Raw genomic sequence first — 14,995 nt, 5'->3', positions numbered from 1 at the left:
ACAGTAGAAGGAAAACCACGCAATTTCGAGGCAAACTTGTGTGGATCATTGTATTCTACTTTTAAAACATCTTTCCAACCATATGCATTTTATAAAAAACGGTTACAAACGCTTTTGTTTTGACCAACTCGTCCGATCCAAGGCAACGTGTTCCTTTAATTACGTCAACCCCCCCCCCATACAAACAAGAATCCACCAAAACAAAACAAAACAAAACAAAACTAAAATCGTTCACAGGCGGAACTCGGAAGTATCGAAACCACCGTGTGTACTGTAGTTTTACCCATACGTAATAAAACTTAACAGCAGGATATTCTGTGACTTGGCCAAGTTTCCGCCAAGTCATAGTCTTTTAAAAAAGACTATGCCCCTCCCCCTATAATACCGATTAGACGACCAATCAGTGCAAATCATTTTACCCAACATTGCAGAAGCTGTGACTTAGAAACTGTATAAAAATGCTATATCAAGCCAAGAGAGAAGACAATCTGAACATCAAGCTCTTTCAGTTACATCAGCGGGATTCGACCTCCTTCACCCACTTCATACTTGAAGCACAAGGTAAGTTCAGTTCTATCGTGTCCATGTTTTTAGAGTATCTGCGGTACGACTTGGCCATGCATTATGTTGTTCTTCCCCGAAAGGCTAAAGAGTTGCTTAGTCTGTTGATGATTTGATTTTCTTCTACAATTTTGTACTGTCAGAAAGCTCGATTGGTGACGCTAGTCAATGGTAGAGGGCGTAACATCGATTGCCTCAGGGGGACTGACGAAAGCTTGGTCAAAACTAGGCAATTTTGATACAGATGTTTGTTTGATACAGAAATCTCTTCTTCAGTAATTCATGTTGCGAATACCGGTGACCAACGTAACGTTAGGACTCCCAACAAGTTTGGCGTCTCTGGTCAGACCAAAGTTCCGGAATCGGTGCGGTGATGACGCGGCTATTTGTTCTTTTCTTTCCCATGCTTAGATTGTAGAGGCAATGTAAGTCCTTGTGTCCGCATATACTCTGGTATCCTCCACCATTTACTTAGGTACCATAGATGCCTTCCTCATTGTGTCCTCATATACCCTGTCCTCCACCATTTGCTTAGGTACCATAGATGCCTTCCTCATTGTGTCCTCATATACCCTGGTATCCTCCACCATTTGCTTAGGTACCATAGATGCCTTCCTCATTGTGTCCTCATATACCCTGTCCTCCACCATTTGCTTAGGTACCATAGATGCCTTCCTCATTGTGTCCTCATATACCCTGGTATCCTCCACCATTTGCTTAGGTACCATAGATGCCTTCCTCATTGTGTCCTCATATACCCTGGTATCCTCCACCATTTGCTTAGGTACCATAGATGCCTTCCTCATTGTGTCCTCATATACCCTGGTATCCTCCACCATTTGCTTAGGTACCATAGATGCCTTCCTCATTGTGTCCTCATATACCCTGGTGTCCTCATATACCCTGGTATCCTCCACCATTTGCTTAGGTACCATAGATGCCTTCCTCATTGTGTCCTCATATACCCTGGTATCTTCTACCATTTGCTTAAGTACCATAGATGCCTTCCTTCATATTTTCCATACAGCCAAGGCAACTGTTATGGCTTGATGAACTCTGCCTACAATACGCATTTCTTAACATTTTTTTATGCATGAGGCACGTCACAACGCTAATCCAAAACGAGGCGATGGGCGCAGCCACTACAAGTTATGGGGGACGTGCGCCCATGGCCTCATTTTGTGTAAGAATGATGACGTCATGCATAAGTATTTAGAGAGGCATATAGACCAATCCTGTCGCACAAGTGATGATGGGCGCAAAGACATTATAAAATCGTTTTACCTTTTTACTTTTTATGGAAATTGATTGTCTTCCTCGACAATCTATGCAATTTCCCTGACATGGTTACATGATTCAACGATGTACTACATCCTTGATAAACATTTTTTTAAATTAAGCACAAAGTAAATTACTGAAATTCTGACAAAATGTAACGCATTTTAACGACTTTTTTTATGCAGTTTACGTGTCTTTTTCCTCGAACTCACCTCAGCAGACAATCACCGTTTTTAAGATGATTAGTTGCAAATATATGTGGTCAGTGATCTTCATTAGTATATCATGATGTCCTGGCAAGGAAATTGTGTAAGTCGTTGAGGAAAACATTAAATTTCCATAAAGAGTGAAAAGGAACATGATTTCCTCATGTATTGAATTGTGCACAAAACTAGGCACATGTACACCGCGGCAGTGGCGCGCGGTGCTCAACACCCGTACGCCCAGTGCGCGCCTGGATTTGTCTATACCGTATAGAATAGAATAACTAGATTGGCCGCGTGACATACGCGGGTTCTGGCATGGGGCCGCCGTTGCCTATCTCCCGTGTACATTTTCTGTGCGTTGCCGTCAGCACGTGATTTTTTGCCGTCAGCACGTGACATTTAGCGCGTCAAAAGCCTATCTCCCGTGTTCATTTTCGCGCGTAACATTTCGAACGTGAAATTTTTCACCGCGTCCATGGCGAACAAAAACTGTTTCTACACGGGCAATGGGGCGTGTGTACGCGCGGCCGATCTAGTTATTTTAATTATATATCTATGGAACTGGTGTAACGAACATAGATATACGCCTTTCTTAATATTTATGCATGAGGTACGTCACAATGCTAATCCAAAACGAGGCGATGGGCGCAGCTACTGCAAGTGATGGGGAACATGCTCCAATAGCATTTTGGGTTAGAAATATGACGTTGTGCATTAGTATTAAGAGAGGCGTATAGAATTAAATAACTAGTAACAAACATTTAAGGAGTTAAGCGGCATTTTTGAGTAGAAGTTGGTAGCATATGCCCAACTGGCCTAATCATCAAACATCAACATCATTTATCACCCTTGAACAGTGTCCCATTGACGAATTGCTTAAACCTTACAATACTCGCGAACTCCGTTCTAAACAATAAAGATGCAGCATGAGAAAGAGGTCGGTCACCTCCATGACCGATTAGATTTAGGCCCAATGAGGAGGTTTGTTAAATTTTATCGGTCATGGAGGTGACCATCCTCTTTCTCATGCTGCATCTTTATTGTTCAAGTTTCTTTAACTACGTCATCACGCAACGTTCATTTTTTGTTATATATTATTCGTTTTCAGTCTGTTTTCAAGGCGTTTCAACAAACATTTCCCTTTCGATAGTTAGTCTCTTCCACAGTCGTCATTATTCATACTGTACTGAGTTCCTATAAAAACCACACAAGCTATTTAGACAGTACATCATAATGAAGGGACTATACGTACTTTACAAAAATGCGCATGTTGGTGACCTTTTCTTGACCTTTTGACCTGTCTGAAACCGGAAGTGCCTGTAAAATGCTTTGAACATTCGTTATTTAATGGCTTGTATGGTGAAACGTACACTTGTTGATGCCTTACCATCACAGAAAACAAGTCTGGCAAAAGGTCTCGCAAGAAATGACTACTTTAAAATATTAATACAGATGACGTAATCAAATGTAAGCGCGCCCTAGCGGCACCGTCTAAAAATTCACTTTTACTAGATGTCTGAAACAGAGTTTAATGATAATTGTTTCAACATTGGTATACATATCTCCTTTATGATAGCAACATATTATGTGGAGTCTTAGCTTGATGACGTCATCATGTGCCACGTGGTATTGCTTTAAAGGTGCACTTTTCAAAGCTGTGTGTCTGCCAAACCAAAAGTTCGACTGAGGTGAAACTTTGTGTATTGTTAGTCAAGGACATTAACTGCTTGAACGCGTAATGACGTCATGATGAAGTCATCATGTTGTTTTCCCCAGAGTTTCCAATTACATTCAAGCCACTACTAGTTCTTACAAGACAAAAAGTACGGAACATCTTTGGCGATCAAGTTCAAACTTTGCATGTATTCAAGTATGGATTTGTTACATCAAAAACAAATAGTTCACACCACGATGACGTCATCAAGCGTCACATGACGTCACGTTAAAGGTACAGGTTCATGAACTATATACTGAGTAATAAATGCTTGGTCGAGGTGAAATGAAGCTGAAATGTATTCATAGCGGGATGTGTTACGACCAAAAATTGTACGACATTCCGCACACCTTGTTTTGTTCGACAACTTATAAGTCTATTTTTTTTTTTACATTTCCCCCCTTTTCCCCAGACTTCGCCATTTGGAAAGTTTACTAGAAGTACATTATTTTTTATATTTTAAGTTGATATCTATTTAGTATATATTTTGTGTAAACTATTTAATATATCTCTTTGCAGGATCTTTTGAAAAAGACAATGGCATCACAGAGCGACATCGTCACGAAGGCATCTGAAGGGGCACTGGAAGACATCCAGAAGAACTCCCCAGAAGACTACGCCAAATTAGAAGCATCTCCCGACCTGAAGGCCAAGATCTTCCAAGCAGCAAGGGCCACAGCCAACGAATGCGTGCAACTGACTAAAGAGTTTGCTGGGCAGCCGAAGGACATCGCCGAGCGTCTTGCAAAACACCTGTCGGCAGACAGAATCAAGCTGATCGAAGGGGGGCTCATCATCCCAACTTTCCGTCTGAACGTGATCAAGCAAGACGATGGTAAACATCGGGTAGATCTCACTAGAGGGGGTAAACCGTTTTCACCCTCAAAGGTACTCGAATCATCCAATGACATCGACTGGGCAACCATCATGCAATACGCTAGCATTATAGTGGAGGCCGTACTTATGGTTCTATCGGCAGTAGGCATTTCAATTACTCCAAGCGACAGCGTGATTGAGGGCACTATACGGGAAACAGCTACCATAATCCAATCCTCTTCACGCATGGAGCGTGCAGTCGAAGCATTTGTCTCAGCCTGGGATGCGGCTGGGGGTAGTGCGTATGCGAAAGCCAAAGCATTATTCTATCTCATCAAAGATAGCTACTCTGCTGGTATCCTGTGGACCATCATCAAAAGTCTGTGCAGCCAAATGAAATGGTATGATTGGTTGGAAACTGCGGCTAAAGTTTCTGCCATGCTCATCGCTAGTCTCCTCTCCGATGGGGTAGCGCTAATTGCCGAAATTGCCCTGATCGTCTTGTCGGCCGTGGATTTTGCAAGGAAGATTGCAAATGTTATCCATCTGGCCGACATCAAGAAAACCTTGTAGAAAAGACAAATTTGACAAATCAAAACTACAATCAAAAGGTATACACAGGACAATTTATTTGAAGGACAAAAAAAACATTGCGTCTTGATCACAATAAATCTATACACTTAAGTTCGGGAAACATTTCATAATAATGTAATTAATTAAAAATGCATCGGCCGACATATTAGAAAATTTGACCTGATGTTAAATAGCTACTTTTTAAGATTCAGTACGTAGAACATTTTACTGCTCAATTTTTGTGAAAACAGTTTACTCATTGGCTTACTGCCATGAACTGTCACAACAACAAATCAATAGAGAAAGTTTTTAACATCGAAATGTCAAAAATGCTGGCACCATTTTGTGCCACATTGAGGTTTTGACGCAATTGCTTATGAATATCGAAATTTGCATTGGCATAAAAAAAAACAATCAAAATACTCTTGAAAATGGCAACATGAAAATTTAAATTAAGGTAAAATGTGAAAAGGGATCATTTTCAAAAATTGCAGTTAAATATTCTACGCTTTCACCTAAATGTTTAGGTAGTAAGTATAAATTAAAAATGATTAGGCTCTACAAATAACTAGCAAGGGAGCGCATGTGCGCACTCAACTGCGACACTAGCTTCGGTGCTTTCTCACTTATATGCAATACTTGTGTTTGTGTTTTTTTTATAACGAACCCCAAAAGTTTGGCATAAACAAACAACAAAGGTCTCAAAATGCTCTTGAAATGGCAACATGAAAATGGATATTAAAGTTAAATGTGAAAAAGGTTCATATTCAAAAATTGCATTAAAATATTTCCATTCAAGGGTAAGGAACAGCTGTCAGCCGACACGTGATAGGCTATTGATTGGCCAATAAGAATCTTTATGCAAATAACGTGTTTTAAAAAAAGAGTTATAAATGTTATAATTTTTTTAACCGAAACACGGACTATGCAAGTTTTTTTAGCGTTGATTTTAACAGTAAAGTGCTTTTAATGCTGTCGACAGAAAGACAGTAGGCTAGTTCAAGTTTGTCGATGGCCTTGAATGGAAACTTACACTGCAAACAATAATAACACTTTTCGGTGTATAGAGGAGTGCACCGACTGGTGTCATTTTAACGCGTTATGTGTTATCGTCCACACCCATATATGTGTGTAAAGAATAACACCGATAGTGTTAAAATGACACCGCAAAATTTAACAACGGGGACAATTCTTGGTGTAGTTTTGTAGCAACACCGGGGGTGGTAATTTTAACACCCCATTTTTTGCAGTGTACTGTCCCTGTTTAATATGGCGGTGTGCAGCATTTACGACATCGTAGTATTTTCTTGAACGCTCCCCACAAATTGTAATTTAAAAAAAAACCGCATTAGATATTATAATATATTTGACGTTAAAAGTGACGTACATTTCACCTTGTGTTGATCACAGTGTGTTTTTACTTGCTTGACGATTAATGCAATCAATGTTTTAGAAATATTTTCTTAGCAGGTATATGCCTTGTGTCTGTAAAATGTTTGTATTGTTCTTGTTTATCCCTTTTATTGTTCACGCAATCAAACACCTATAATGTGTTGTAATTAGTGAGTGATTTAAACAAGCAACAATTTGCCTCCTTGATATATACGATCGACCCTTTTGTGGAGTCAACAATTTCGTTTTACAAAATGACGGACCGGGCTCTCTGTCATGAAATTAAACCAAATCTCCAAACAACGTTCAATAACATTCCCATTGATAACGTCACGCAATTTAAATATCTAGGTGTGTGGTTAGATCCATCTCTAACATGGAATGTACATATTGACAAACTTGCAAAGAAAGTTAACAAGCATGTGGGAGTTCTCCGGATGGTCAGAAGTGTTTTCCCTCAGCATACACTAAATTTGTTATACAAAACGGTTATCCTTTCTCATTTTGATTATTGCGATGCTGTATGGGGTAACACTTCCAATGTGTTCCTTCAAAACAGTGCTGCTAAGGTTATACTTAGCCCCCCCCCCCCCCCCCCGAGAACCCCTCAAAACACTATTAAACTACTTTTCGCTGGCAATCTCCAAGTGAAAGGCGTGTTTTCCCATTGACCACCTTAGTTTATAAAAGTTTATCTTTCAAAATGCCTCCCCAACTGTGCAACTGTTTTAATTATGTGTCTCACACCCATTCGTACAACACCAGATCCGTTTCCCAATGCAATATTGTTACCCCTTTAACCAAGTCTAATTCTGGTAAACGTAACATTTTGTGGTGCTCGGTGTTAATTTGCAGCCAATTTTAAATGCCAGTACAAAAATCTAATACACAAATAAAGGTGCATTATAATTTGTCTTCATGTGTGTACCTACGTGCAATTTCTTTGGTTGCCTTTTACTGATTTCTTGTAGTTACTGGCAGGTCTAAATTTTTTAATATTTTGTTTATTGCCTTTGTGGTGTTAGTTATTTTAACTTTTAGTGTTTTTATTGTAACTATATATTTGACAATGGTTGTTTTATTGCTGGGCTGGGCACCTTTGAAAATCAGTGTTTACACTGAAAGGTCTCCCCAGGGTGAACAGGAAATTAATAATCAAAAGACACACAATTTCAAGGAATAATAATTTAAATCATTGTTCTACTTTTAAAACATTATTTCCAACCATATTCATTTCATAACAATTAATGTGTTTAGAGCCCAAAGCGCCCAATCTGATGGCAACGTTTCCCTTTAAAGGCCCGAGCACCCACGAGTTCCCACTAACTTTTTTTTTCCAAGGCACTGGACACTATTGGTTATAAAAAGTGTCAAAGACCAGTCTTCTCACTTTGGTGTATCTAAAAAATGCACAAAATAACCAACCTGTGAAAATTTGAGCTCACCTTTGGTCGTCGAGTGGGGTGCCCCCCCTCCGTATTTTCCAAGTTTGCGACCGATTTTTATGGAACTTGCCGCACATGTGTATTTAACCAAGTTTTACACAATGAATCGTCACTAGAGGGCGTTTGGGCTGTGTTTTTGCCCATTTTTGGTCAAAAAATCGTTTCCCTCCCCCCATAATTTGGTATTTGTGTCCAATTGTTATGAAACTTGGTAAACTTGTTTATTTTGACATGATCAATAAAACAACAATATCTTATAACCTGAGTCTGAGGGCACTCTATAATCCATTAATTTATCGCATTTTGGGGGAAATATTGAATTCTGCGTTGTTTACTTGAAAGTCAATTTGGCCGCCGCCTTTCAGAGCCAGGGTGCCTTAATGAGGCTTGGTTGACAATTCTATACTATTTTTCGGCATGAAAAGTAAGAATTTGGCGTAGTAAAAACATTAAATTCCTCACATGATGGTACAATTTTAACTTAGGCCTTAAGTGGCGGCCATTTTGAATTCCAACAATGCATTAAACATTATCACGTGACTCATCACTATTACTTTTCTGGAATTTTTTTTTTTTAAAGTGGAAATTACCCAAGGTCAAACGAATGGTTGTCATGGCAGCAGCTTACCCCCGGCAACAACGATTGTTTTTGCCAAAATGACTGAGATACATTTTGGGAAAAGTCAAAAGAATTCGCGGTGATCGGAAGAAGCGTTAAAAGATTACGCGTCCCCCCCACCCACCAATTAATTTCTGGCCCCCGTCCTGATAGGGTTAAGGACCTTACTCTTGCTTTCTGATAAAAGTAGCGCCCTCTTTTGGGGCTCCGATAGTCAATTTATCAATCCATCGCGATCGTTGATCGACTACGAAGTCCGGGAAGGGACAGTATAGTAAGAAAAAAGTATTTTGTTCGCACGGTTTAGTAAATCGTTCGAACGGTTTAGTAATCCGTTCGAACGATTAGCAATCCATTCGCATGGTTTAGTTATCCGTTCGCACCAGTTAGCATGATGCTTGATTTCGTGACCTCAAAATAAAATTCTGAGGTCTCGAAATCAACTTCAAATATTTTAGTTAGAAATTACTCCTTTCATTCAAAAAGAACTTGAATAAATTTAGGCAGTACCTCTGAGGGAAAGGAATGAATATTCATAAACCTCCAAGCATTTGCATTTCTCTGTGACACTCAAAAACTACGCTACTTCACAGAGGGAGCCGCACAATGTTTTATACTATCAACAGCTCTCCATTGATCGTTGGAAAGTAATGTTTTTTTTGCTAATAATTATTTTGAGTGATTCCGATAGTGTCCAGTGCATTTAAGCGGGCCTCGGAAGTGTTGCATTCAAGATGCTCTGTGGTGCGATCTTTCGCCAAATAGAGGCATAATGAACGAACAGATCATAATTAAGTCTGCAACAATCTTAGGTCAATTAGAAAGCCTAATTGATAATGAAACAGAACAACAAGCCTTCAAAATTTGAGCAGTAGAATGTGGACCTTTTGGATTTTGGAAATACTTTAATTTTCACTTAAAGCCAGTGGACACTATTGGTAATTACTCAAAATAATTATCAGCATAAAACCTCACTTGATAACGAGTAATGGGGAGAGGTTGATAGTATAAAACATTGTGAGAAATTGCTCCCTCTGAAGTGACGTAGTTTTCGAGAAAGAAGTAATTTTCCAATAATTTGATTTCAAGACCTCAGATTTAGAATTTGAGGTCTCAAAATCAAGCATCCGAAAGCACACAACTCCGTGTGACAAGGGTGTTTTTTCTTTCATTATTATCTCACAACTCCAACGACCAACTGAGCTCAAATTTTCACAGGTTTGTTATTTTATGCATATGTTGAGATATACCAAGTGAAAAGACAGGTCTTTGACAATTACCAATAGTGTCCAGTGTCTTTAAACAAAATTAATATAAAATGGTATGTGTGTATAGACGATTGCTTGATGCAGTGTTTGTATCAAAGTTGAAAACAAACTAAACGTCGCTGCGGCAGGCAAGAGCTAGTTAATAACAGCCTTGGGTATAGGTCAACCAAGTAAGAAATGACCAACATCACTCGAAGAGTAGCCATGAAGGCCCGCAAGACGGCATTGATACTTGACAGACAAAGATAACTACGAAAGCCGTTTAACCCATTAGATGCGTATAAATTAGTAGTCACTGTATAAACCTCGTGTCTAACTTCAAACAGGTACTACAAAGCCTGCTTTTAGTTAGCCGCGTTTAAATGACCATTAGAGTTAATTTTGAGGTCTCGAAATCAAATTCGTGGAAAATTACTTCTTTCTCGAAAACTATGTTACTTCAGAGGGAGCCGTTTCTCACAATGATTTAAACTATCAACACTTGTCCATTACTCGTTACCAAGTAAGGTTTTATGCTAACAATTTTTTTGAGTAATTACCAATAGTGTTCACTGCCTTTAAATATGACACCAACGTGAGAACAGTTTATTTGAGTTCGATTTGGTTGTCATCATGTGATAAAATAAATAAACATATCTATGTGTGACAATAAAACATACTATTATTACATCGATATTTTGAAAATAACTTGTTGGATGTGTATGACATTCATGCTAGGTTATGCTTAGCTAGGCCTAAGAACAAAAATAGCATTTCTTTGGGGGAAAAAAACAGAATCGATTAAAGGACGATCATTTCATGATAAAAAAAAAAAAAAAAAAACGATGGATAACACAACTAAACTTCATGATTGTTTCTGATTTTCAAGTGACGCTGTGTCTTTACATGCAGGGACTGCTTTGCAGATGATACCTCCACATTATCAGAAATTCGTGACTTTAATCACAATTCTTTTCCTAACAATTAATTAATTAAGCTAAATTTGTAAGCTAAATCGCACGTTTATTTCACACCTAACAAAGTTGACCAGAGTCTTCAAGGACACCCATCAGTTCCATCCCCGTCCACCTCTTCTGGGTCTTTGGACTTGTCGATGTTTCTATATAGAAACAAAGGTTTATTTGGCACACAACCGCATTTTCTATTCCGGATTAAATTGCCTGTGCTGAGCGGTTTGTCTCTCTCGTCACATTAACCATTTACAATTTCTAGTTACCAGGTCTCAAGGTTCGACAATTATCCCAAACATCGAGTGCTGAAAGTGGAACATCAGTCTTAATTATGGCCAAGTGCGCTGTCAGACTACATGTTGCTAGTCAGAAAACAGGTTCCCGTGGGAGACCGATCAACCAACAAGCATCACAATCGGTATTATAACAAGTATTTACTCTTGAACACCCAGTATATCTAGCTGACGGAGTCTTGGTTAGCTGGGTCCCATTAATGCTGTGAAAACGTGGTATATGATGACAAACGCCTTCAAGAAGGCGGTCAATGGGCCTCAATCATACATGGTTAAATGTCTTCGTGACAAGCTTAATTATCATCCCAAGTTGTTGAATGGTACGTGAGGTAAATAGTGGTACTATTACTAGTATTAGTGGTGCGTGCTACTGTGATGACCAGAAACCTTTTTACACAGCCCATGGGCTGGGTCACAATCATTGTAGAATGTACGAACTAGAATAAGTAGCCTTTCAACTTTGTTACATAAAACACATCGATCGATCGAGGAAGCAATAAGCAGAGCGCTCAGAAACAAGTCCAGCAGATAAGAACCACATTTTGAGGCATAGATGGAACTGTGAGCCATTTTGAATAATGATGGTGTTTCGGCTTACTTTGTTATCCCGAGCATAGTACTTCATCGAATGCACCCACTGCCAATCTTGTACGGTGACGGATAAAATGTGAATAGCGTTCAAGACATTCTTAGATTAAAACTAGTACATTAGTTTTCAATCTAAACTTGTTTCGAAGCCGAGTCTCAGTCGGAGGAAACAACACTCATTTGAAAGGAAACCCATCATCGGACAAACTACATGCCCGTCAAGTTTTAACTCTTGATATATGACTACATCTCACGTCTTCTTTTCGAGGAAGGTTTCATCATTAGGAAGAGTTTATCTGTTAAGGCCGTGTTAGGTTGTAATCAGCGCCAGAATGAATAGTTATACAAAGAGATCGTTTTTGATACGGGACATCCTAGCAGACGTAGCTTCTACGCCACCTGACTCTTTGACAGAGAAAGCTTTCGTTATTCACCGACAAGGTAAGTTGCAACCAATCATATTATTTTGCATGAACGAACAGTACAGCTTTAGTGTGACGAACAATTACCGCGTGCGGCTAGATTGGTAGGTGAACCATTAATATTGGCTGCATATATAGAACAATAGAAAAAACTTGACGCGGTTTAAAATCAAAACTCAAGTTGTCCGTAAAGATGTCCTCTATTGGAAACCAAGGCCTGGGTTGAATAACTTAGTCGATATACATAGGTGTACTAAAAACCCCACACCCATCCCACAGCCAACCTCCGACCCGTATCCACACCCATCCCACAGCCAACCTCCGACCCGTACCCAGACCCATCCCACAGCCAACCTCCGACCCGTACCCAGACCCATCCCACAGCCAACCTCCGACCCGTACCCACACCCATCCCACAGCCAACCTCCGACCCGTACCCAGACCAATCTACAGCCAACCTCCGACCCGTACCCACACCCATCCCACAACCAACCTCCGACCCGTACCCACACCCATCCCACAGCCAACATCCGAACCGTACCCACACCCATCCCACAGCCAACATCCGACCCGTACCCACACCCATCCCACAGCCAACCTCCGACCCATACCCACACCCATCCCACAGCCAACCTCCGACCCGTACCCACACCCATCCCACAGCCAACCTCCGACCCGTACCCACACCCATCCCACAGCCAACCTCCGACCCGTACCCACACCCATCCCACAGCCAACCTCCAACCCGTACCCACACCCATCCCACAGCCAACCTCCGCCCCGTACCCACACCCATCCCACAGCCAACCTCCGTCCCGTACCCACACCCATCCCACAGCCAACCTCCGACCCGTACCCACACCCATCCCACAGCTAACCTCCGACCCGTACCCACACCAATCCCACAGCCAACCTCCGACCCGTACCCACACCCATCCCACAGCCAACCTCCGACCCGTACCCACACCCATCCCACAGCCAACATCCGACCCGTACCCACACCCATCCCACAGCCAACCTCCGCCCCGTACCCACACCCATCCCACAGCCAACCTCCGACCGGTGACCACACCCATCCCACAGCCAACCTCCGACCCGTACCCACACCCATCCCACAGCCAACCTCCGGTATTTTATCAGGGAGTGGGTTAGCCGACAGTATTTTTGCGTGGAGTGAGTTAGCCGACAGTATTTTTGCGTGGAGTGAGTTAGCCGACAGTATTTTTGCGGGGAGTGAGTTAGCCGACAGTTTTTTTTGCGGGGAGTGAGCTAGCCGACAGTATTTTTAGCAGGGAGTGGGTTAGCCGACAGTATTTTGGCGGGTTGTGACTAATAGCCGATAGTATTTTAGCGGGGAGTGAGTACAGCCGACAGTTTTGTTTTAGCTGGGAGTGAGTTAGCCATCAGTATTTAGGGGGAGTGAGTTAGCCAACAGTGTCTTTATTTTTTAACAATCAAATTGCAGAACAGCCATGCACACAGTATGGACAAGAAAACATGAAATGGATAAACCTGTCGTGATTGTAGTTAGTTTTTTTTATTGATTGAACCAGTTAGCCGACAGTATTTTGGCGGGGAGTGAGTTAACCGACAGTATTGTAGCAGTGAGTGAGTAAAGCCGACAGTTTTTTTAGCGGGGAGTGATCAAGTAGCCGACAGAATTTTGGCGGGGGTGAGTAATAGCCAACAGTTATCGGGGAGTGAGTTGGCCAACAGTATTTTAGCGGGGAGTGAGTTGGCCGACAGTATTTTAGCGGGGAGTGAGTTGGCCGACAGTATTTTGGCGGGGAGTGAGTTAACCGACAGTATTGTAGCAGTGAGTGAGTAAAGCCGACAGTTTTTTTAGCGGGGAGTGATCAAGTAGCCGACAGAATTTTGGCGGGGGTGAGTTAATAGCAGACAGTATTTTGGCGGGGTGTGAGTAATAGCCAACAGTTATCGGGGAGTGAGTTGGCCGACAGTATTTTAGCGGGGAGTGAGTTGGCCGACAGTATTTTGGCGGGATGTGAGTTAGCCGAGAGTATTTTGGCGGGGAGTGAGTTTACCGACAGTATTTAGGCGGGGAGTGGGTTAGCCGACAGTATTTTGGCGGGATGTGAGTTAGCCGAGAGTATTTTGGCTGGGAGTGAGTTTACCGACAGTATTTTGGTGGGGAGTGGGTTAGCCGACAGTATTTTAGCGGGGAGTGAGTTAGCCGACAGTATTTTAGCGGGGAGTGGGTTAGCCGACAGTATTTTGGCGGTATGTGAGTTAGCCGAGAGTATTTTGGCGGGGAGTGAGTTTACCGACAGTATTTAGGCGGGGAGTGGGTTAGCCGACAGTATTTTGGCGGGATGTGAGTTAGCCGAGAGTATTTTGGCGGGGAGTGAGTTTACCGACAGTATTTAGGCGGGGAGTGGGTCAGCCGACAGTATTTTGGCGGGATGTGAGTTAGCCGAGAGTATTTTGGCGGGGAGTGAGTTAGCCGACAGTATTTTGGCGGGGAGTGGGTTAGCCGACAGTATTTTGGCGGGGAGTGGGTTAGCCGACAGTATTTTAGCTGGGAGTGGGTTAGCCGACAGTATTTTGGCGGGATGTGAGTTAGCCGAGAGTATTTTGGCGGGGAGTGAGTTAGCCGACAGTATTTTGGCGGGGAGTGGGTTAGCCGACAGTATTTTGGCGGGGAGTGGGTTAGCCGACAGTATTTTAGCTGGGAGTGGGTTAGCCGACAGTATTTTAGCTGGGAGTGGGTTAGCCGACAGTATTTTGGTGGGGAGTGGGTTGGCCAACAGTATTTTAGCTGGGAGTGGGTTAGCCGACAGTATTTTAGCTGGGAGTGGGTTAGCCGACAGTATTTTAGCGGGGAGTGGGTTAGCCGACAGTATTTTAGC

The 14,995-nt window shown here is 41.8% G+C and overlaps 1 protein-coding gene across 1 annotated transcript; it reads left to right on the top strand.

Annotated features, from left to right (window-relative positions):
* The first annotated feature begins 434 nt into the window (after positions 1-434).
* LOC139947963 (uncharacterized) lies at positions 435-7,455 on the top strand. The gene is made up of 2 exons (XM_071945855.1): positions 435-561; positions 4,279-7,455. The coding sequence occupies exon 2, from the start codon at positions 4,297-4,299 to the stop codon at positions 5,146-5,148; it is 852 nt and encodes a 283-aa protein (XP_071801956.1). The 5' UTR covers positions 435-561; positions 4,279-4,296; the 3' UTR covers positions 5,149-7,455.
* Positions 7,456-14,995: the final 7,540 nt, after the last annotated feature.

The sequence above is a fragment of the Asterias amurensis genome, chromosome 15 (genome assembly GCF_032118995.1).
Source record: "Asterias amurensis chromosome 15, ASM3211899v1".
Lineage (NCBI taxonomy): Eukaryota > Metazoa > Echinodermata > Asteroidea > Forcipulatida > Asteriidae > Asterias > Asterias amurensis.
This window is presented reverse-complemented; position numbering and strand designations above follow the sequence as displayed.